General features: G+C 32.0%; 1 protein-coding gene across 3 annotated transcripts in view; it reads left to right on the plus strand.

Moving 5' to 3' along the window:
* Ibtk (inhibitor of Bruton tyrosine kinase) overlaps positions 1-25,150 on the plus strand; it is a 78,151-nt gene that overhangs the window by 3,936 nt on the left and 49,065 nt on the right. For all 3 annotated transcript variants that reach the window (XM_078019693.1, XM_078019694.1, XM_078019695.1), the window contains exons 2-12: positions 1,967-2,654; positions 8,367-8,463; positions 9,459-9,583; positions 13,415-13,525; positions 14,647-14,817; positions 16,726-16,843; positions 16,933-17,113; positions 19,078-19,201; positions 20,974-21,151; positions 22,858-23,032; positions 24,193-24,792. In XM_078019693.1, coding sequence (XP_077875819.1) covers positions 2,334-2,654; positions 8,367-8,463; positions 9,459-9,583; positions 13,415-13,525; positions 14,647-14,817; positions 16,726-16,843; positions 16,933-17,113; positions 19,078-19,201; positions 20,974-21,151; positions 22,858-23,032; positions 24,193-24,792 — 2,201 coding nt within the window. In that variant the 5' untranslated portion in view covers positions 1,967-2,333. The remainder of the gene's footprint in view (positions 1-1,966; positions 2,655-8,366; positions 8,464-9,458; positions 9,584-13,414; positions 13,526-14,646; positions 14,818-16,725; positions 16,844-16,932; positions 17,114-19,077; positions 19,202-20,973; positions 21,152-22,857; positions 23,033-24,192; positions 24,793-25,150) is intronic.

The raw sequence follows: 25,150 nt of genomic DNA on the forward strand, positions 1-25,150 counted from the left end.
TCCTCCCCTTTTAGGATCCTTTTCTAGACTCCTGAAGAGAATGACCAATGTGATTCTGCAACCTGTACACTCAGAAAAATAAGAAATTATACCTCATTTGATTCAAATGTATGATATGTCAAGATCATTGTACTGTCATGTGTAACTAATAAAAATAAATAAATTTTAAAAAAGACTTAAAAGCAGAGAAAGCAAATAAGATGAAAACTGAAACTATCTAAAAGTATTTGGCTATTTGGAGGTTATTAGTAACTTTTTATGAGGTATGATTTCATTGGGGAATTTTGCAGGTAGCAGTGATATTGAAACTCAAACATGAATTTTTACCTTTTTGTTACTGAAGTATTTATAATAGTGAAAGTCACCATTTGTTGAAGACATGTTTAGTGCCAGGCATTATGATAGGCAGTTTACTTATTTTTCAGATGGAGAATAAAGAATTGGGAGAGATTATGTAATTTTTAGTGTTACATAACTGGTAACAGCCCACTTTCTTATATTTAAATTCAAATATGTGAGACTCTAGGACACCCTAACCTCTGATTATTTTTGTTTTTATATTCATAGTATTGTCTATATACTTCTCTCTACATAAGGATATATAGATATGATAGCGTGGTATGATTATTTTAATATTCCTTTTTTCCCTTTTTAAATGTTGAAAGTATAAAAAGTAACAAATGAGAGAACAGTCTTCTGTTCTATCCTAATTCTTTTGGGGTTTGAGGGATTCATCAATCAATATATCCTTTCAGGTGTTATGTGTACACTGAAAGTATAAAGATGGTGGGGTTTTAGAGCCTCAAAAGAGTGAAATTAACTACATATGACTTTTGCCATATGTCATTCTTTTCTGTTTTAACATGCTAAACTACTTGAGGCTTTGGTTCCTTTTTCTTTGTGTCATTTTTGGTCCAATCAACATTTAAGGGGGGGATGATTTTTATAAGGACTATATTGAGTTTAAAAACATAGAAAAAGACCTGGAATTAGAGTTCAGTACTTTCATTTCCAGATGAGGAATCAGAATAGTTAAGAACAGAACACTAGTTAAATATCAGACTTCTGACTCTTCATGTGATTTGAAGTGAGAGTGGAAAACATAGATTTGGAATGTTTCATATTTGTATCTGATGCATAGAAATTTCCCCTTTACATATATAAATTCATGTATGTATCTCTGAGTAGTCTTATATATCTTTTTTCCTGCTCCCAAAGACTATATATTAAGGATTTTCTCCTAGTTGTCTTTGAACTTTTTTATGTAGTTTTTAAACTATTGAATTTATTCATTTTTGTTTTATGACTTTGGACTTCATATCATACTTAGGCCTTTGTACTTTGCAGTTATAAAAAATACAGTCTCATGTTTTCACCTAGTGCTTTTATGATTCATTTTTTTTCTCTTTATGGCATCTAGAATTTATATTGGCATAAGGCAAAAAGTGTCTTAAATATTTTTTTTCCCAGATAGCTATCTCATTGTCCTAATATTCTTATTTATCTTCTGTAGTGTAGGACCTTTAAAGAAGAGAAAATAATGTTATCAATGTGCATAATGCCTGCCACTTGGTAAAAACTGAATAACTGATAGTACTGGTTGTTGTTGTGATGTGGTGATGATGATAATGATGCAACTTTGGAGGTAAAGGTTTTGGAGGAGATTACCATAAAGGTGGTAGATTTAAATGTGTTTATAGATTCTGGGGAACATAACTTGTAAGAACATAAAAATATTGGAGAGAAAGAATTAAGGTTCTTGAAGGCGAGATCAACTCCAGATACAGACATAGAGGTTAACCTTAACTATGAGAGTGGAAAAAAAGGAGGTAAGTATATAGATATGAAAAGTCTTTTTTAAAAATATAAATTAAGGGAATTTAAATGTGGAGGTAGTTGTAAAGTACTTCAAGAGAATGACCAAGAGATTCTGTATTTTTACCTTTCCTTTTTCCTTCTCTTATAGGTCACCCTCGCAATTATGGATATTTAAAAGGATCAGACAGTGTGGAGGGGGAGTTCCCCTCCTCACTCCCCCTTGGTGCTTGACTCTAGGAATAATTTATAAACTGGAATTTTTTTTTAAATGAAGAACTTGTATTTGATATGAACTTTATAGTTATTTATAACTTTTTCTGATTTAAGTGCCAAAAAGATTATACAAAGATACATATAGTTTTATACTGTTGCCACGAGGATTTAAACTATAATCCTAAAGGGGTCATTTATTTTCTTTTTTCTTGGAAATCATCTTCGTGTCCTGGCTTTTTCATTTTTAATAATTAGTCTTCAGTGACTATTCTGAAGGAGTAAACAGTGTAAAAACAATTAGGATGAATTCTTCCATTCCTGACTGCACGTCAAAATGTCAGTCTCTGAAGCATGCTTTGGATGTCCTTTCTGTTGTAACAAAGGGGAGTGAAAAGCAGATTAAGGCTTTTCTCTCCAGTCATTGTTACAATGCAACAACTATCAAAGATGCCTTTGGCAGGAATGCTCTCCACCTTGTTTCTTCCTGTGGAAAGAAAGGAGTATTAGATTGGCTTATTGAGAAAGGAGTGGATCCACTGGTAAAAGACAAAGAGTCTGGCTGGACAGCATTGCACAGAAGCATTTTTTATGGACATATTGATTGTGTTTGGTCTCTCTTGAAGGTAAGTGCCATTTGTTTATTTAAAACCATTATTAGTCAAGGTATATGTTTTTTCATGCATCCCACTTTCTAAGAAATATTTTTCATTTGTTTTTACCACTTGTTTATCTCTGATACAATTCCTCTCTGAAATTAAAATCCCATATATCTTTTTTAAAAATTTACACTTCTTACAGATATTAAAATTTTATGGATTATTTTACATAAAATTTTAAACATCAAAATTTATGAGATATAAGGAATTATTGGCCAATTTGTGTATTTCAAGTATTGTTTTGAAGTAATTCCCACTTTGTGATTTAGTCAATACTCTTGTTGTTAAAAGAAAAACTATAGAAAAAACAAATTTAATAGTGTTTATTTGAGCAAAAAAATGAATCAAAATGAATCAGACAGCACTTAGAACTAGAGAAATCTAGAGTGCTCTGATGCAGTAGCATTGCCAGTGAGTTTTATAGGCTAATGCAGAAGATAGAGAAACTACATTTTTTTAAAAAATATTTATTTTTTATTTTTTGGTGGACACAACATCTTTGTTTTATTTTTATTGGTGCTGAGGATTGAACCCAGCGCCCTGCACATGCCAGGCGAGCACGCTACCGCTTGAGCCACATCCCCAGCCCTTTACATTTTATTGGTCATAATGGAAAGACTCTGATTAGAAGTTAGTTGGTAGTTTCTGATTGATAATGTATCCAGTTTCATTTTACTGTTTTTATTGACTTTGACTTGCTTACATCGGAACTTATATTAGAGCTACCCCAGTCCAATGGCATCCCAAGTAAATTATTTTTAATGATATCTTCTGGTATCTAAAAAAATATGGTTTACTCTTAAGTAATTAAGGGCATTGGTTGTGAACATCACTTAGGGACTGTGTTTTTGAGTAATATGTTCATTTCTTGTTTAACTGAGATAAAATGTTTATATTTCTTAAAAATATGGATAGTTAAAATCATTTTAATTTTATGAAATTTCCCAGTTTTGTAGATGAAGTCTAGGTTTGTTGTGTAAATTAACAAATAATAAAGTATTTTGAGGCACACCCCAATGTTATTTCCCTGACCAAAACTCACAATTAGAAGTCATGAATTACAAATTTAACAATTTTGTTTTATGTAGACATTTTGTCATGTTTTCACAGGCCCTAGAAAAGAATAGCTCCTGTCCTTAAGCAACTTGTAGTCAGATTAGGAAACTTTAGTCTCTTCATCTCATTTTGAGTTTTAAAAATTATTTACATGGTAGCTTTTATGTGGTAATATTTTCTGGTCAAAATGTTTTTAATATATATTAATAGTAAAGTATTCCTTCTTTGGAGCTAAATTGGCTAGGCCTACTACTTAACTGAATCTCATTAGCTAATTTCCTGAACCTTGGACCTCAGTTTTATTTATAAAAAAGAGAATAAGTAATAGTAAATAGTAATAGTACCTTCCTTGTTTTTTCCCTAGGGAGCATCAGTAAAGAAAAACTTAATTCTTAAGTTTATTGATAATATAGTAAATTCCTCTTATATCTAAAATCTTTGACTGTTGGCTTAATTATCTTATTATAATCTCTTTTTACAGGAAAAACTAGGTTAGTAAGAGTTAAAAAGCATAAACAGCTTTGTTCTTTTTCTTACCTGTAAAACCTTGACTTTTTTCCTATTCTTTGCTGCAATATTGGATAGCTTTCCTTGGATTTTCTATTATCCAAGGGTTTGCCATTCATGTGTCAGGATTTGAAGCTTTAGTTTGAAATGGTTGTGGACTGGCCAAAAAATTGTGCCTTCCCTGCTTGCCCTTAGTTTTACTCTCTTATATTATCATTAAAGCCTTACCAAGCTGTGATAAATATCCAACTGTAGGTGAATTCCACTGATAAAACATTTTCACAAAAGCTCCTTTAAGCCATTTAGTATTCTCATATTGGAAGCTATCTGCATTTTTTTTTTTTTCAGCACATCTTTCTTTCTTTTGGCCTCGCAACACTCCTGTAATTGCAAGTAATAGTGCTTCATCCAAGGGGCCTTCATGTCTGTTCCACTTCTGATGCCAACTATATAGCACTTCAGCTGTTGTGAATTGGCAGGAAGAAATTATACACACATAGGCATTTCAAGTGAATTTGCGTTTGATAAAACTTCATAGCTACAAAATTTTTAAGTTAAGTGCCAAAATAAATTGTATAAATATAGACCCATACTGTAAGTTCCTGATTGCCAAAGATACAAAGCCTTATCAGAAACTTGTTGCGTATAAAAAACTACAGTAGGGATAGCATATCTTATGCAGCTTTTCTTTGGCTCCCTCATTCTATTATGAGATGCATGCTGGCAAAGACTTAATGCTTACAGTGTTCTGCTTTATTTGTTGTCTGTTGTCATTTACCATTGTTTTCCCCCACCCCCACCCCAAGCCTTGGTGTTTTTCTTACTATTCTGAAAGAACTTGCTATGATTTTTTTCCCCCATTGGTAAATTGGAGTCATTAGAATTGCAAGGTTTTATGGAAACAAATGCTTTACAATATGAAAATATATGGAGCAAATTATTTTGAATATCTGATAACATTCTAGACAATAATCTAGGCACTAGGGATATTGCAGTAAATAAGCCAGAGTCCTTTCTTGGAGTTTTCATAGTAATAGGAGGAATAGACCACAATCAAGCAATTAAATGAACAAATAAGAAAGTATAATAAATGCTGGTATATTAGAGTTCTTTTTGCATGCAATGGGAGCTAACTCTGGTAACATAAGCAAAAAGATTTAAAAGGATACTAGAAGGACATAGGATACTTCTCAGAATAGAGGTTCAGGTCATGAACCAAAACACCCAATTAACTGTTAAATTATAAATAAATCAAGACTTCTCAAACTAAAATAGAATAATTATAAACTAATTAGAGTAATTAATCTGAAATTTTGTCCTCTCCACCTCCAGGTATAAATTAAATAGCAGAACCTGTTCCTAGTTTGTGATATTAAAGCCATGTCATTGGAATATCAGAGACTGCTTACTTTTCTGTTTCTGTAGTAGGAGGGCATCTAGCCAGTTTTCCAAAAGTACTATCAAAGTATTGAAGATTAGCTTTGAAAGAAGCAGAGGAGAATACCATCCCCATTTTACCATCTAGAAATTACATATTCTCAGACTATTTCTTTCAGTTTTGACTTTCTTGGCAGTATATGGACAGGCATAGCCAGAGAGCTATATTAAACTCATTCAACTTGGCTTGTAATCAGTTAAAAAGATCAGTGCATTAGATACTCTTGAGGAACTACTTCATGTCATTATTGGCTTTAATTCCACCACAGCTTTAGTGACCAGTTTTGAATAGGTTTCTAGCAGCTTTGGGTGGGTATAATCTTCATCTTGTTTCTGATACTACTGCATACCTCTTATTTTATGTCCCAGAGTTTGGCACACATATATGACTAACAGAAAGTATGAGAGTTATAAGTTTTTGTAGAACAATTCTTGGGTAATGGACAATGGAGCCCAGTGGTAAATATTCCCTTCTTTTATCCCTTGATTGGATAACTGATTATTTTGACATTGTCTAAGACTTCCAAACATCTTGACAGAGATCTCCTTAGTAGCAACTTGATAACACATTCTTGTACTGATCTTTTCTCCTTTCTTGATTTTTTTCTCACTGGTTTATCAGTACTGCTTTCTAGAACTTCTCAAGGAAATTACCAGCATTCGGATTGTGCAAGTCTTTATCGTATGTTCTGCTTTGGGGTAATACAGTTGAAACAAACAGTTTTCTGTTATTTCCTGACAATCGCCTATAGTAGTGTTACCAGTGTTTTGTAGTAAAATAGTTGTGTTTAAAGTCCATGTGCTGCTTGTGAGTATTGTCATGAAATGCTCAGGCTTATAACTATTATAAACTCAGATGTTACTTATTAAATGAATTGGCCACCATTTTGGGCATATATAAAAAAATGATTTTTAAGTGGAAAAGACTACACCTAGGCTCTTCTACCTTTAGAGTTTAAAATAAACATTTTAGAAAGTATCAGCGTTCACTAAGGAGCTAAAAACAAAAGTCTCTAGTCCTTTGTGCAGTTGGGGCTGCTTAGGATGTTGCATCTGTCTTTAGTTTTAATAGGGTTCAGTTGGTATATGTAAAATTCAGGGCAAGTTTATAAAACTGGCCAAAAAAAACAAAAACAAAAACAAAAAACCTTCCAGGGATCTAAGTTATTAACTTCTCACTTGTCAGAGTCATAATTTGTAACACTTTGCCTCAGAATCTACCCTTCTTACCCTTATGAAGGTCAACCTTAAGTCTTCTCACAAGGACTTATCTTTTTTTAACAATTGTGGGCAATGTACAATTTTAAATTTATTAAGATATTAGACAGTCACTTCTGCATGGTTCATTTTAGCTTATGACTATCCAGATAAACTGTGTAAACAGGCAGTGGTGACATGTACCATGTAAAATAGATAAGTCTGAATATTGTTGAAAATCCTATAAAACTGTCAGCAAATAAGTTATTCTTGGCAAGGAATACATTTTCTATTTAAAACATTGAAATGAAGTGACAATAATCTGAATTTAATTGCTCTCTATCTTGTTTCCCACCCCAATTAAAAGGTGCTGACTGGGCTTGGGTGTGCTGTTAAGTGATACACAAAGTATTCTGTTTAAGAATTATAGATCACTTTATTTCTCCTTAAGAAAACATACACACATTTTGAATATATATAAAATTTGTAATCTATATGTGATTTACAAAAGACTGCAATTAATGCTCTAAAAATTTAAGACACAAAATATTGTACAAATGGATATAGAAGGATATAGTCTCTTATGTCAGTAATAGTTATAATTGAGTTCTAGGCAAAAAGAAATGAGACATGGATGATCACATTATAAACACTAAATTCAAAGGTAAGTATTGTGCTGCTACAGCCTTGGAATCTTTGCAGTCCTTACCTGTAAAAGAAATGGAATATGACTCTTTTACACTTTGACATGTTTGTGTAAACATGTATACTCATACAGATACAGTCACAGCAGTACGGCGTGACTGTATCTGTATGAGTATCTAGGCAATCAGACCTGCCTTACTGTTAGTCTTTTCTATTACAATTACAAAATATCTGATATAACTCAATTTACAAAGAGGAAAGGTTGTTTGACTCACATTTTTGGAGATTTTATACCATGACTGATATAGCACAATATATAATGGCAGGGAGAATGTGGTGGATCCTGAGGTAGCACGGTGTATAATTGTCAGGGAGCATGTGATAGAGCAGACTGCTCGCCTCATAGTTATCAGAAAGCACAAGAGGAAGAAACCCATATCCTATAATCCCCTTTGAGGTCATGCCCCCAATGACCCAAGGCTTCCCACCAGTCTCCAGTTAGAGGATCCAGCACCTCCCAGTAATGCCACAGGATGAGGACCATGCCTTTGGGCCTTTAGTGAACATTACAGATCCAAATTTTAGCATTTACCTTATAAAACTGTCATATCTAGTTCATCTTAATTAAAGTGTTACTTATTTTATTTCTTCACATTTTCTGGTGAAGAAAAATTGGTGATTTTTCTCTTCTGTGTAAGAAATGTGTATGAATATGAGATTATTACTAAATGTTTAATTTTATTTTTTCATTGTATTAATGGGATTGATTATCTTTTTGATTCTTTAGAATAGAAAATTATAAGCAAACAGATAAAATGTGTTTGTTTCTTTTTATAGCATGGTGTTAGTCTGTATATTCAAGATAAAGAAGGCTTGTCAGCTTTGGATCTTCTAATGAAGGATAGACCAACTCATGTAGTATTCAAGAATACTGGTAAGAAAATTATGTAAATATATTCCATTAAGGTACAGCTTAGAAAATTTCCTATTATCATAATGGGAAAGATTTATTTGTGTGTGGATATCTGCAGAGAACTATTGCTTAGGTATATGTTAGATTTTATATATTATATTTTTTGTTTTATTTTCAGAACACTTTGTTTTATTGTGAATTTTCAATTTTAATTTATACTTATGCCTATGAGAATAAAAATGCAACCTAAAATGTTAAGGCATTTAGAATTGTAGCTATTATAAAGTAATTAATGTACACCTGGAAAACAATATCAACTTGAGGAGAGGTAAAATGAATGCTCTGTGGGATTTAGAAATAAGAATTAATAAAAAAGGAGAAGAGATTTAAATGGTATATTCTGTAGTTTTCATCTAAGCTAAGTAAGGATGCACTCTTCATTGAAAACTACATTTTAGGTAATAGTTATAATTCCATCAGGGACTTCATCAGGCTTCTAAAATGAAAGTGAGGATTTATGTCATAAACTTGTGTCATAAACTTAGCTATTAAGCTTTATCCCGCTTCACTGGGATCTTATCCTAGTCACAAGTGCAATCTTACCCCTATTAAGAGCAAACTATTCAAAGTTAAAGTTTCAGTAGATATGTCAATATCACATTTGCTTCATTTAGAGCCTTTATATGCAAGATTAATAACATCTTGCACTTAAAATAATATGTTATTTTCATGGAAACTAAGTAGATATGATAGGTGATGGTTTGCTCATTTGCATTTAAACTTCAGCTGCTAAGAAAACAAGAAAAAGGCATTTGATTACTTATACTGAGACAGATTTGTACTGCAATTTGGGTTTTTTGATTTCTGCAGTTTTCTAGAATTATATAATATATTAGAAGATTCATAATTTTAAAATATTGGTTGTTATATTCTTGTCAGAACTCATGTTTTAGATAAATTGATTAGTACAGTATGTATTTTAAAATAAAAAGTATAAAAACTAATTTTCATTTTAGATCCTACAGATGTCTACACTTGGGGTGATAATACAAATTTTACTCTGGGTCATGGAAGCCAGAATAGCAAATATCATCCAGAGTTGGTGGATCTGTTTTCTAGGAGTGGTATTTACATCAAGCAGGTATTTTGAAATACAATTTGTATACTTTTGGAGATTAAAAATAACTTGTTTTGTATTTAATAATTTGCCTATGGGTTTGTTGATTTTGTTGAAGGTATAGTAACAATTTAATGAAGAAAGTCTATCCATGGAACTTTACTAATTATGTTTTTAATTTTGTTAGCATTAATCTTACTTAAACTGTGAAAAATGATTCCCAAGTATGAGGTGTTTGTGCAAGGAGTGTTAGAAATTAGAAGCTGCTAATGAGTTTAATTTTAAGAAAGTAGAACTTCTATTGATTTTCTAGTGTTCACATTTAACAAAAATTTGAATTTTTCAAGTTACTTTTTAAGTGACTTTGTTGACGTTTAGTGTTATTTTTGATAACAGATAAGTTTCTATATGAGTAATGGTACAAGTTTAGTTGATATAATTGTAAAGTTTTGTTTTTGGTCTTATGTCCTTCTGCTGGATGATACATTCTACTTTCATAGATTCTGCTACTGTTAGCATACTCTCTTTCTCTATAACATTGTACATGTATTTGTGTGTGTGTATGTATAATTTATACCTTTAGCCTCAGCCTTTTTCTTGGGCTTCATTTTAATTGTACTTTGGGCAGCAATTTAAGGTGTTTAAATTTAATGTCTGAAATCTTATTTTGGCCATCCTTAAAACTTTCTCTATTTAATTTGCTTTAATATTTATTTTTTAGCTGTAGATGGACACAATATCTTTGTTTTATTTTTTTATATGGTGCTAAGGATTGAACCCAGTGCCTCATGCATGCAAGGCAAGCACTCTACCTATCACTGCACTACAACCCCAGCCCCTCTACTTAATTTTTAATGGTGTAAATTTCAGTTTTTAAATTCTACAGATTTTATCTCAGAACATATCTATACAGTTCATCTCTGTCTTATGCACTGGTTGTGTCAGCTTTGTTATTTTAACAAACTACCTGAGATGATCAACTTAAAAAGAGAAAAAATTTATTTTGATTCATAATTATAGAGGTTCCAGTTTATGGCCACTTGGCCCTGTTGTGTTTGGGCCTATGATGAGGTAGCATAGCATGGTGGGGACTGTGTGGTGGAGAAAGCAGCTTACCTCACAGTGGCTGGGAAGCAAAGAGAAAAGAGAGAAAGCTAAAGAGAGGACCTATAGTCCCCTTTGAAGACATGCCCTCAGTGACCTAAAACCTCCCACTATGCCCTAGCTGTTAAAGGTTTCTGCTACCTTCCAGTAGCACCTAGCTGAGGACCAATTCTTTAAATACATGAACTGAGCTGCCAGGCTTTTTCTAAGCTCATTCTTGGATAGTGACAACAATGTCCCGACTTGACTCTTTAACTTCATTCATTTTCATCTTCTGTTAATATCTTTTTTAGAATTATTATCTTTAAGAAACAGAGCTAATTATGTTTTTATCTGCTAATTCATCTTTGAATAAAATCTAAACTCTGTGGCTTGGAATGTAAGGCCTTTTAAAATCTTTTTTTAAATTCTAATTTGTTATATATGACAGTAGCCTTGTTTAATTTTCCTAAACTATCATGTTAGCTCATTCCCACAACTTTCTAGTTGTTTTTTATGCATTTTGATATTCTTAAAATGACTTGTCTCAAATTAGGAGCTTGTTTTTTTATTAATATGTTACTGACACATTTGAACTTTTACCTGATGTTCATGTCTCATACAAATATTTAATTCATGGTTTGAGATTGAACTCTGTTTTTAAAACTACTTTGAGCTGGGTGCAATGGCACAGGCCTATAATCCCAGTTAAGGCAGAAGGATTACAAATTTGAGGCTAGCCTCAATAATTTAGTGAGGCTCTCAGCAACTTAGTGACACTGTCTCAAAATAAAAAATATAAAGGGATGTGGCTCAGTGATAAGCACCCCATGTTCAATCCCCAGTACCCCATCCCCTAAAAAAAATTGTGTGTGTGTATGTGTGTGTATGTGTATGTGTGTGTGTGTGTGTGGGGGGGGGGAGAGAGAGAGAGAGAGAGGGAGAGAGAGAGAGAGAGAGAGAGAGAGAGAGAGAGAGAGAGAGAGAGAGGGAGGGAGGGAGGGAGGGAGAGAGGGAGGAACTACATTTTCTTTTTAGTACTAGGGATTGAACCCAGAGTTGCTTTACCACTAAGCCATATTCCAGCCCTTTTTTAAATTTTATTTTTTATTTTGAGACAAGATCTTCCTAAGTTGCTTGCTAAGTTTTTGCAGCTGGCTTCAAACTTGTGATCCTCCTATCTCAGCCTCCTGAGACCCTGGGACTACATATCTGTACCTCTACTTTAGTCGAACTGCTGTGACTGTTATTTGCCTGATTTGCCTAGGAAAGATTTGGTTTTTGATTGTTTTCCTAGTGTAATTTGTTAATATCATTCCCTTTCATTCTTAAAAATATTTGGATGACAAATTATATGAATTATATCTTTAGGGCTCTGTAGAACACTATAGAGTTTACAGTTTACAGTTACAGCAGGAGTTTCTACCTTAATGCAGAAATATATATGTATATATATATGTGTGTATATATATATATATATATACACACACACACTATAAATGTATATGTATGTATATATAATATGTTTGTATTTTAGAAATTAAAGTGAAAAGCCATGCTTAGTAGTTTTCTTTAAAAATTACGATGTTTTAAAGTTGGAGGACTTAAATTTTCTGGTATCAATGGTGGTTTAATAGAAGTCAGAAGTTGTATAATGGCCTTCTAGTATAAATTTAAATAAAATATTTTATTTTCTTGACTCAAAATGATCTTTCCTCTACAAATTTTAACTTAAAAAAAATACAGGTTTGTATTTTAGACTCTTTTTTAAAGATATTTGTGGTACAGCTAGATGAGATAATGACCTGTATATCACCTTTAATTGACAGGCATGTTATGTTTATGTAACTCTGTGAATGGCCTAAGGATATGAAAATACAGTTCAGCTTATAATTTTCTTATTTTCCAAAGGACTTTGACTTTCTGGAAAATTATGTTGAACTTTCTTTATTTCTTACTCATTTTTTTAATATCTGAAGAAGTATAAATACAAATATTTTTAAAAAGAGTAATAAAAGATATTTAAAGTAACATATTAAGGTAGAATGAATACAATAAAAATAGAATTAGAAAAACATAGCCTGGAAGTTAGGTATGGAATTATACACACATTTGCTCTTGGTTTCCTATTATTGCTTTCTGATGATATATAGTTCAGTCATTTCAGTGTCCTTGACTTCTGGAATATGTGAATGAGTAAGTGTGTTTTAGGAACAGGAAGGATATTGGGAATCAGGCAGATAAGGAAAAAGAAGGTGGGAAAGAGAGAAAAACTTAAAAGTAAATATAAATTATTTTAAGCCACAAAATATTAAAGATACATTAGATAATATTAGAAATACGAAAAGGATGTACTTAGCCCATTGTTATTTAAAAAATACTCTTTAGACATTTCTACTACTTTTATTAATAATGTATATGATTATTTGTTAATCTTTATGCTTTGTATTGCACTCTGTTCATTTCTTGCTATTTGGTATTTCATGAAATTAGAAAACAAAGAGCCATTATGTTTTGTAATCGAAGACTTAAAAGTTAACATTTTTCTTCTGTAGATAATTCATAACTGAATTGTCTTCTTTGTTCTTTTTTCAGTGTCAGATAATTTAAAGTAAAGCATATTTTTTATTTATTATAGAAAATTTTAAGTGGAATTCATGACTCCCCCATATCCATCATCCAGCTTAAACAATAGCAATATTCTATGTGTTTTGTAAAATAGAGGATATTTTATTCATAGAAGATTAATAATGTTCTTTTGTTTTTCCTTAGGTGGTGCTTTGTAAATTTCATTCAGTGTTTCTGTCTCAGAAAGGGCAGGTTTATACCTGTGGTCATGGTCCTGGAGGGCGTTTAGGCCATGGAGATGAACAGACTTGCTTGGTAATTGAAATGTCATTATACAGTTCAGGTAGCTTCAGTAAAACTTTGACAAATTGGAAGTTTCAGTTAACTCAATTTCCCCGCCCCCCCAACCGCACTGGGAAAATAATATACCAATTGATAATAAGTTCTAAATAAATCAGTATTATCATCTTACATAAAATGAAAATAATAATTCCTGTATTCATGGAGCTATTGTGAAACTTAAAAAAATACTAATGGATGAAAAAATAATAATGATTAGAAGCAATAAATTATCTCCTCCCAAACAGAAGTTATCATTAATCTTTCTCTCCTTCTTAAAGCATCCTTTGATAGATAATAAATATACTAATAGTCCTCTTAAAAAAATTCCTAAAAATAACTGAGTGAGCTAATTTTTTGATAGGTAGTAAGTTTCTTCCAATTAGCACCAAGTTTCAGTAGCAAAAAATAAAATTTTGTGATTATAAAATGAAAACTTTTCAACTGTCAGTATTTCATTAGAAATATAAAATAAATAAAACCTGTTCTGTTCCAGATAGTGTTTTACATTAGTCTGCCTTCATAGTTCAACCCTGATAATAATCATAAAGCTTATTTAGATACTCTTCTGATTCAATATTTGCTATATTTCCTTTGATACTTTTGTTTTATATCTAAATACTTAAGTTAAACATTGTATACTAGGAACTAACTGATTAAAAATTTGATTAAGATCAAATAGCTAGTGAGTGGCAGAAGATTTGAACCCAGTGCAGATAACTCTGAAGGAGCATGATACTGTATGGTTGGTTACTCACTGAAGGGAAGCATTGATTCTTTTATTTTGTTTTTTTCTTTATATAATTCCATTGATTACTTCCCTTTATTCATACGAAACAAATCTGTACTTTGTATTTGGTAAGAACTTAGAAATAATTTATTGAATTGAATTATTTTTTTGAAATTTCTTGTTCAGCTTATGTATTTTACTCATAAACAAATGACCATATAATTTTAAATTAAACTGCCCGTTGCTGAAATTTAAAGTTTACTTATGTTAGATACAGTCATGTCAGTTATAACATTTTGGATAAAGTATCATCAGATTCTTTTGTATTTTCATATAAATGATTTAAATAATAAAATTTATTTTATAGGTTCCCAGGCTTGTGGAAGGACTGAGTGGTCATAATTGTTCCCAAGTGGCAGCTGCTAATGATCACACTGTTGTATTAACTGAAGATGGATGTGTTTATACATTTGGTCTAAATATTTTTCATCAATTAGGAATTGTTCCTCCACCTTCCAGTTGTAATGTACCCAGACAGGTAAACTTCTCTTTTTTAAACAATAAGGTGACATTTGCTTTTTTGTTACAAAACCTACATGGACATTAAGGTGTAATGTATTGACAGAGCAACTTTTTTTTTTTTTTAAATTTTACTTATTTAACTTCATCTTCAGTGTTATATGTGTATCCTGTTAAGGAGAAATTGAGTAAGTGCTGGTATGTGTATGTTTGTGCATGTGTGTGTGTGTATATATTCTCCCATCAAAAAGAAATTAAGCATTATGCAAACCTGCATTTGTTTGGAGCAAGAAAGAAAGCACTAGGAAAATCAAGCACTTGATAGATTAGCTACCAAACTATAGATTCAATCTTTAAGTATTCATAAGCAGAGGATGAACTAGATTTTGGGCTTATTTGTTCGTTTTTGTTCCTTGTGAGGTTTTTTTTTTTTTTTGGTGTGTGTGTTAGTATTGGGAATTGAACCCAGCCTCTCACATATTAGGCATGTGCTCTGCCCAGTGAGCTACACCCTCATCCCTAGATTCTTTAGGTTTGAAACTTCAAACCATTTTAGGTCTTCTTTAAGAAGAGGAAATTTATCAGTACAACTTGGGCTTGTGCAAGTGAGGCACTAAATAACCTAATTTACCAGCTATATTAAATCTGATCACATATGTGACAACTGGTAAGTTGATGTTATGAAACGTGGGTCCATAACCCACCATGTTTTGTTCCACTTTTCCAATTCTGTCTGAACAACCATTGCCAGAAGATGCCCTTTCCTCACTTTTAGCAACCTGGCATATAGAATTGGGACTAGTGCTCTAAATTAATATTAGAATCATCACCTATAACAAGTGTGTTTTCAGCTCATACAATTTTGTATTTTAATGTTAAAATTCTTCAGCAATTTTCTTGATTTAAAATTCTTACTACACATACATGTTTTATTAAGTATTTGAATCCAACACCTTCCTATTCTGGATGACTAGTGAATTAATAAGAACTATTTCAAAATATTTGGGAGTAGTCTTCAATTTTTCTCTAACTGGGATCTGTGGATATTTAATCATTTCATAGACTTCTCTAGGAATGGCAAATAAATTTTACTCCCATTTTTTGTATTGTATATGACTTGGAGCTGTGAGTTGATGCACATGTGGAGTATTCTCAACTGGGAGCAGTTTTGATTCCTGAGGCTGTTTGGCAGTGTCTGGAGACTTTTAGTTATTAGAACAAGAGTGTGGCTGGGTGGTGGTGCATGCCTGTAATCCCAGCAGTTGGGGAGACTGAGGCAGGAGGATCAAGAGTTCAAAGCCAGCCCCAGCAAAAGCAAGGTCCTATGCAACTCAGTGAGATCTTGTCTCTTAAAAAAAAAGGGAGGGGGCTTGGTTGACCACTTGAGTGCTCCAGAGTTTAATCCCTGGTCCCCCCACCAAAAAACAAAAAGGATTGTATGTAGATCAACTATACACACTAGTGAGTGGAGTCTGGGGATGCTTCTAACCATCTTATAGTACACTAGATGATTCCTCTTAACAAGGAATCATCTGGCCCAAAACATCAGTAGTGCCACTGTTGAAAAAGACTCTGTAAATGTCAAATTAAAAAGTACCATTCTTTTTGCTAATGCTTATTTGCACATTGCTTATTAGAAAAAAATAAATAGGCAAAAGTTTAATGATTTGGTTTTTATACCATGTCAATTTTTTGTGTTAAATCTGCTTAGTGAAAGTACTGCATGAGAATATCTTGTGTTCTGAGAAGGGTTTGGGTCTCAGTACAAGTGTTAAGATCTATTAGCAGTAATTGCCATTAGCATTTGTGAGGGTGATAGCAGCAAGTATGCCATGTATATTTGCTACCCTGGTCTACTGGGTCTTTGAAAAAATTGTAGTAGATCATAGATATATATAATGCAGTCTCATTTGTCTTTTTTGAACAGATGCAGGCAAAATATCTTAAGGGAAGGACTATCATTGGTGTAGCAGCAGGCAGATTTCATACAGTGCTGTGGACTAGAGAAGCTGTTTATACCATGGGACTAAATGGTGGACAACTGGGTAAGAAATATTTCTTGACAATTACTAAAAAATCAGTGGGGGCTTAAAACAGATAATTTATGATTTGTTTATTTCTATAATTTTTTTAGGATGTTTACTAGATCCCAATGGAGAAAAGTATGTAACTGTTCCTCGTCAAGTCTCTGCCCTTCATCATAAGGATATCACTCTGTCTTTGGTTGCTGCAAGTGATGGAGCCACAGTCTGTGTTACTACCAGGGGAGATATTTACCTACTTGCAGACTATCAGTGCAAAAAGATGGCATCTAAGTATGTGTAGATGAAACAGATCTTTAAGTTTCATATTAACTGTTCCAGCAAGTATGGAATGTCCACTTTATATTGTGCTCTGTAAATGTTAAGTGAAAAATTGAGAGGAAAGTCAGGAAGTTTTGCCTTTGATGATCTTTGTATTTTGACAAGGATCCAGTGACTATATGTAAAATATAAGTTATATTTAACATGTTTAAATATGACTTATAATTTTTTTCTTTTTTAATGCATCTGGTGCACAGAACTAGATTAATTATAATTCTTGGCTTGTGCTACTATTATCATTGGTTTATCTGTAGCCTTTTATATCTTATTAATTTATATATTTTTAAAAAATAATGTGTACCATAAATCTTTTATTCATGCTCAGTGTTTTATCTAATTGATATATATTTTATTATTTGTATTTGTAACTTGTTATGTTTTAGTAACATGCAGTAAACTAACAGTCGGTTAAAAAACAAAAAGTTAAAATAGAGAATCACAATGTGTTTAGCAAGGATACTTTTTCCAGTTGGAGTTTTCTTTAGTTTATAAACCACACTCCTAATGTTTTACCTGTGATTTTTTTTTTTTCATTTTGAATGATGGAAGGAACAACTGCTTAAAAATAACTGTGAAGTTATATAAATGCAGAATCCTGTACTTACATATTTCAGTCTCTTGTAGTTGATTAATGCATATCTGATTTGGTAGCATTGTGCTGCTGCTTGTATTCATTGTGTCATTCCAAAGTATACAACTCTTATGGAAAATATTTTTCAGACTAATATTTTATTAATTTAGATAATATTTTATTATATTGTACAATTATAGAAATAAATACAAGTACAGAATTAATTTTTGCACAAATGCAACAGATTCGTGGGAAAATATAGTTCAACTAATGGAAGCAGTTGTGGGCAAGAATTCTAGAGAACAGCCATCTAACTTTTAAGGCAATTAGGGACTTAAATTTAAATGCAACAAAATATACTTTGTTCATGTAAAGAGGTGGTAACTTAAACAGATACCATACTTGAAATTAACTCATGATCAGAAAATGCCAAGCATCAATTTGTCATAATTTATCTTCTCTGTATAATAATTAGAAAGTTACTTTTGACATTAATTGTAGGTCATAGTTCATTAATAGAAACATGAAAATATGAACAAATGTGTTTCTTTAAATTGACTAGGTTGTTTTATTCCTGCCATGAGGTGATATTAGTTAGTATTTTTAGTTAACATTTATAAAATTGCCCTTGTACCATTAAATAACATACATATATCCGAGTTTTCACTAGGACAGTTCCTTTGTTGTAGATTATTAGGACATAGTAATTTTGAAATAATTTTTTAATGCAGGTAAACTATTTGAAAGGGAAAATAGTCATTGGGGTAGCAGAAGGTAGTTTTCACAATGATGCTGTGCACATCAGATATACAGATATAGTGAAGTGTGTGACAAATGTATAAATTTTTAATTAGCAATAGTGATGAGTTCCTATTTTAAGATTGACCATATTTAAAATTAATCATGTCTCATTTTGAACTTTTTTGTTTTTTGCAGAGCTGGGGATTAAATTTAGAGCCTTGAACATGCTAGACAAGTACTGTACCACTGAACCATATCCCCAAACACTAATTTTGAATTTTACATATTTTTCTATTCAAATGGTTATACATATAGGAGATTGTAGCCTTACTTAAACTCTAAATGAATGTATGCATTAGCAAGTGGGGTTTAGGTATTGAATGTGTATGTGAGTAGAGGCTTTGAGAGGGAAGAACTTGCCTTACGAAAGTCAACCACCAACTTAAAGAAAGGGGAGACTGGTGATTCCAGAGACCAGAACATTTTACTTCATCTTTCATAATAATTGCCTATTTATTATTATCTGATTAGTTATATCTTTAAAGTTAATCATGTTTACTTTAGAGAATATATTAATTGAGGAATTTTTTTCTTTTCCATCCAGACAACTAAACTTGAAAAAGGTTCTTGTGTCTGGGGGTTGTATGGAATATAAGGTTGATCCTGAACATTTGAAAGAAAATGGGGGTCAAAAAATCTGCATTCTTGCAATGGATGGAGCTGGAAGGGTGAGTGTATTTATGTAAAAGCTCATTTGACAGGCATAGGAGATCTAACAGTGTGAGAATGTTTTACCATTTCTGTGATGATTTCTGTTGACTTTCTTACTTATTTTTGACATCTGATACTATTTAATATAAGCTAGTATTTCAGAGGAAGTATGACAACATTTAATCTAATGTTCACAGTATTGCAGTGTCAAACTATAAATTAAAATTCCATTTATTGTTCTTAAAATGAACATAAAGAATTTTGATGAATTATTAGGTATGCACACTGAGTATTGATAAATGGTGTCGGATTGCATAGCTAAGGGATAGTCATGTCACTACTCTTAAAAAGTAAAGACTCAGCAGCCAGTATTGCAAATTTGGTGCATAATTTGAAAATTTTCCTTCAGATTTAGTGTTATACAAATGTTCACATTATATAAATGCACAGATTATAACTATTCACATTATGTATGTAAAAGCTAGTATATTTTCAGATCATTTTATGTAAAGAATCTCACCCCTTAGTTTTAATTTTACTTCCCTGTACAAATATAGCTGTACATTTATCTAATAAGATGGTTAATTTGAAATATATTTTCAATTTGTATGTTTAAATGTATACTTAAATATGCATTGATATTTGTATACCATATATAATATTTTAAATTTATAATAAAACTTAGAAGTGTCTATATTAAAAATTACATTTAAAAAGAAATGCATTGGTAACACTGAAAAAATTATAGACTTTGGCCAAAAAATTCATAGTTTTCTGTCTTTTGCTTATGAAGTAAAAAATAGGAATGTTTTCTGTCTAAAAAGCGCTGTAAAATTAGACATTTTGGAAATTGAAGAATTAATCATAAATCTCTACGTCTGGTTCATTATTGGTATAAATTACTGTCATTGATAATTCTATAGATTTTTCATGAGAGTAACATGTATGATCTTGGTGGTTACTGTTTGTGCTTTAGTTTTTAAAATTTGATGATGAGGGAATTAGTTTCAAAAATCAGCAGTTTTAATTTTTCAAATGAAAGCATACATGGAATGCCAGTATAGAAACAGATACAAGAGTTGCTTCCCTGCATAAAGCTGGATTAGGAAACCTATTAAACTACCTTTTCTTGTTCTCTCTGTCTCTTAGCGATTGTCCCAGATCCACTTCTCAGGACCACTGGGTTTTGCCAGGACCATTTGAAATCATTGAACTCTTTGATGATTTTTCTCTCTCTCAAGATTATGTTTGAAAGTTACTTGTCTGAGTTAAGCACACATCTATTTGTTTTTTTTTTTTTTTGAGAGTTTACTTTGGATTTTCATAGAGTGATTTTCAATCTTGCAAATAGATAGCTATAGTAAACCTAAAATTCAGGTTTTAAGATTTTGTTTTTCTATAGCATTGTAGCAAATCTATTTGTCCCCAATAAGTAATACTGAAAATCATTTCTTTTTTTTTTTTTTTGTTGGTTCTGAGGATTGAACCCAGAGCCTTGTACATGTGAGGCAAGTACTCTACCAATTGAGCTATATCCTCAGCCCCAAATTATTTCTTATTAAGAGGAGTGTCTTTGAAGTAATTTTTAATGCTTCATGTTTGCTTAATGTATTTTCCTGAAAGTTCTTTCAAATCAGCTTGATTTTTATAGTATTTATTCTGTAGAAAAATGAGCATTAAAACATACTATTTAGAGCTTTTATTTTGACAATATTGTTCCTTGACTTCAGATTTTACTTGTTCAGCTGCTGTGTTGCTTTATATCCTATTGTATTTGGTTTTATTTTAGGTATTTTGCTGGAGATCAGTCAATAGTTCTCTGAAGCAGTGTCGATGGGCCTATCCACGCCAGGTCTTCATTTCTGATATTGCTTTAAATAGAAATGAAATTCTGTTTGTCACACAGGATGGGGAAGGATTTAGAGGGAAATGGTTTGAAGAAAAAAGAAAGAGTTCTGAAAAGAAAGGTTAGTTCACATATGTGGACAGCACATTAAAGTCCCTTTCAGTTAACTTAACAATATTATTAGGTTTTACCTTTAGTCATTTATGCAATATCTTTGTGATTTGTTTCTTAATGCTTGTCTCCTATTGGACTGTAAGTTCAGTGATGACAAGGGGGCACATTCCACTGTACCTTTAGCATTTGTCCTATTTCCTGGAACATTGTAGTTCCTCATTAAGTCATCTGTTGAATGAATAATTTAGTTGTTAAATGCTAAAAATATATGTAATAAACATTTTAATTTTGGATAATTTATTATTTTTTGTATTTTATTTATTTATAGATTATTCAAATCTGGTAACATTTAAAGTATATTTACTGTGTGCTAGAGACAGGGAGAAATTTTTTTGTAGTTGTTATCAGGGATTGTACCCAGTGGACTTAAACACTGAGCCACATCCCCAGCCCTTTTTGTATTTCATTTTGAGACAAGGCCTCACTAAGTTGCTTAGGGCCTCGCTAAGTTGCTGAGACTGACTTTGAACTTGCAATGCTCCTGGCTTCAGCCTCCTGAGCAACTGGGATTACAGGTGTGTGGTACTGCTCCTGGCCAGAGAATTTTTCATAATGTGAAAATATGAATCCCTGTTCTCAGGGACTCCTAAGTTTGTGTATACATGGTTATATATAAATAGGCATGTAAGTTTCTTAAGAACCTAGAAATTGGTGGTGGGGGAACAAGTGTTTGAGAAAGACTAGTAGAGCTTCCCTAAGATAGAAATAGAGGGAATTTGAGAGAGTAACTAGAACACAGGTTTCACTTGTAAATACTGAAAATTCTTAGAATTGTGTCTTAGGCAATGTTTAGTAATTGAATTCATGGTCTCATGATCCCATGTCTGGTTTTAGTTTTAGTAAATGGTTATTTTCACCCCATATTCTCTCTCTGGCACATCTAATGAGTTACTGAGTTTTGTTTCTTCTATCTCAAATGCTTTTGAAATCTTTTTACTTTTCTGTACATCAGACAACTCAGTCTATATCATTTATTCATTTTTTGGAATGTAAAGTAATACAGATTCTTTATTCTTTGTGTACTTTAAAAATTCTTCACATTTTAGCTAGAGTCATTTCTTTATATGCAGATTTTATGACTCTGTGGAAGCACTATATAATTTGCTTTCATAGTTCTGATTTGACCTGTAATGGTACATTCTTGTTTAATATCTTTCTAGATTGTGTACTTACTGAGGGTAGGGATGTTTCTTTCTTGATCACTGAAGTATCCCTACAGGTCAACACATGATCACTGTACAGTATAGTCATTTAGGTATTTGCTGAATAAATGCAAGAAAAAGAAAAAAGAAAGGGAATAAGTAGGCAGATTATGAAGATAGTAAGTTTATATAGTTTAAATGTAGTTTGAAGAGTTTTAAAAACTAAAATATTACATTAGTCTTTTAGAAAGAATTTTGGTTACAATATGTTTTTTCTCAAAGAAATGAAATCATGACCAATTAAGAATTCAATCACTAAAAATTCTCTGTAATACAACAAATATTTGATGTAAAATGTTGTGTTGAAGAGGGTATGTAATGCTTCAAAATAATAAATATAAAAGATATTCCATATTTTTTCCAATTGTTTTTCTATTCCTTTTACTCCTAAATCATTTTAATAATTCCTGTAAAGCTTTGATTAATTGTAGCATATTATTTTTTTTGGCAGATGTTTTATCAAACCTACATAATCCCTCATCAGATGGGTCTTATGCTTCTGATACAAATAGTGTGTATGAAAGAATTCGACTTGAGAAACTTTCTTTTGCTCATAGAGCTGTTAGTGTCAGCACAGACCCAAGTGGATGCAACTTTGCAATCCTGCAGTCAGATCCTAAAACAAGGTATACTTGTAATTATTAAATTTCATTTTTAGAAGGAATATTGACTGGGTTTTCTGTTGTTTTCAGTAGTTCCTAGTACACATTTGAGTGCTGTTGCCAAGTCCTGTAGAGACCTTAAGACAAACATGTTACCAGGATAATCCAAAGGTGGAATTTGTTCATACTAGATAGGAATGATTAGTGTTCTCTTTAGTTTGTAACCTAATGCCTATTGAAAATATTGAAGATATATATACATGCACATGTATAATTTGTTTTTAGTACTTTATGCTGTGTTCTTGAATTCTCAAATTCTGAGAAATGTATTATAAATATTTCTTAGCAGTTTGTGAAAATCTCTGACCCTTGCATATGATGGGAATTGACAAAAAGAAGAGGTGGAGTAGAATCATCTATAGCATAGAATCCCACTGCAAATTTCCTACATCACTTTAGTAGACATATAGGTTAAGATAAGCACCAAGGGTGTTGTTGAACAAAGAAGTAGTCTTGGCAGTAGGGTGACCATCCATTCTGGTTTGCTCAGGTCTGTCCTAGTTTTAGCAGTGAAAGTCTCATCCCCTAGGAAACCCTTCAGTCAAATCAGGAAGGTTAAAGGGTAAATTGGGAATGTGTGATTACATTGATGTAGTTCTGAAAGAACCAGTATTACAAATTGTTTGTGTATCTTAATATTTATTTTGACTTGAGTGTGTAACATTTTTTGATTTGGGACTTGAAGTGTTCACTCAGTCCTTGGTTTGTGTTTCTTCACTTGTAAAATAAGATATTTGAAAGAGGAAAAATTGAGAAAATACTCTTTACTCATTTTTGAATGTTTTTAGTTATGTTCAGTATTTAAAAACTTTATGTGAAACATCCATTTGAATTTACATTGTTTAGCATTTCATTGTAGCAATAGGGAATATTGCTTTCAAAGGAAAACTTAATTCTTGTTGTTTCAATATGAGAGAAAAATACAAATAGAAAAAGGAACAGAAAGAATTAAGGTTGATACAATTTCTGAGTCTTTGTGATATTTTTATATTTGAGGACTACCAAATTTAAAATTTTCTAAGTTTAATAAATAACATGTCATTTGATTTTCAAAGGAATCAACCAGGGATGCTTTTTTCTCCCAATTTTCTTTAAAGTAAAAATTATTTTTGTTCTACTTCTAGCCTTTATGAAATTCCAGCTGTGTGTTCATCATCCTTTTCTGAAGAATTTGGCAAACTGTTGAGGGAAGCAGATGAAATGGACAACATTCACGATGTAACATTTCAAGTTGGGAACAGAATCTTTCCTGCACATAAATATATTTTGGCAGTGCGTTCTGACTTTTTTCAGAAATTGTTTCTTTCAGATGGTACCACTTCAGAATTTTCAGATATTTACCAGAAAGATGAAGATTCTGCAGGATGCCCTCTCTTTGTGATAGAGAAAGTTCATCCTGAGTTGTTTGAGTACCTTTTACAATTTATATATACAGAAACTTGTGACTTTTTAACTCATGGCTTCAAACCAAGAATACCCTTAAACAGAAAACCAGAAGAATATCAGGGTACTCTGAATTCTCATATGAATAAAATGAATTGCCATGAAGATGATAATCAGAAGACAGCATTTGAAGTTTACAAAAGTAATCAAGCTCATAGAATTAGTGAAAGGCAGAAGAGCAAACCTAAATCTAAAAAAGGAAAAAGTGCCGGGGAAGATGATCCTGTAAGAATGTTGCAAAATGTTGCAAAGAAATTTGGCCTCAGCAATCTGAGTAGTAGGTATGACTCCTTAATATCTGTCTTGGACCTGAATTCTCCTGTTTAAATATTTGTACCTTTTCTTTTTTGTTTTCTTATCCCCACTGCTCCCACTCCTTTTTTGGGAGAGGTTCATTGATGTGTTCTGTTTTCTGGTAGAGACATCTCTGTGGGACTCCCTGGTTTGGACATTAAAGGGTAGGAAGGCTATTAGAGGATTTCTGCCCATTGTGGTACGGCTCTCTAATAGGGATCTACAGTGACAAGCAATGTGGTGTGCTAGAAAGATCTTGGGAATTAGAAAGACTCATGAAATTATGCTCCTTAGTCTACTATTACTGGATTGCTGGCTGGGGCATATTTAATAGTTTGCTTGTAT

Source organism: Ictidomys tridecemlineatus, chromosome 8 (assembly GCF_052094955.1).
Source record: "Ictidomys tridecemlineatus isolate mIctTri1 chromosome 8, mIctTri1.hap1, whole genome shotgun sequence".
NCBI lineage: Eukaryota > Metazoa > Chordata > Mammalia > Rodentia > Sciuridae > Ictidomys > Ictidomys tridecemlineatus.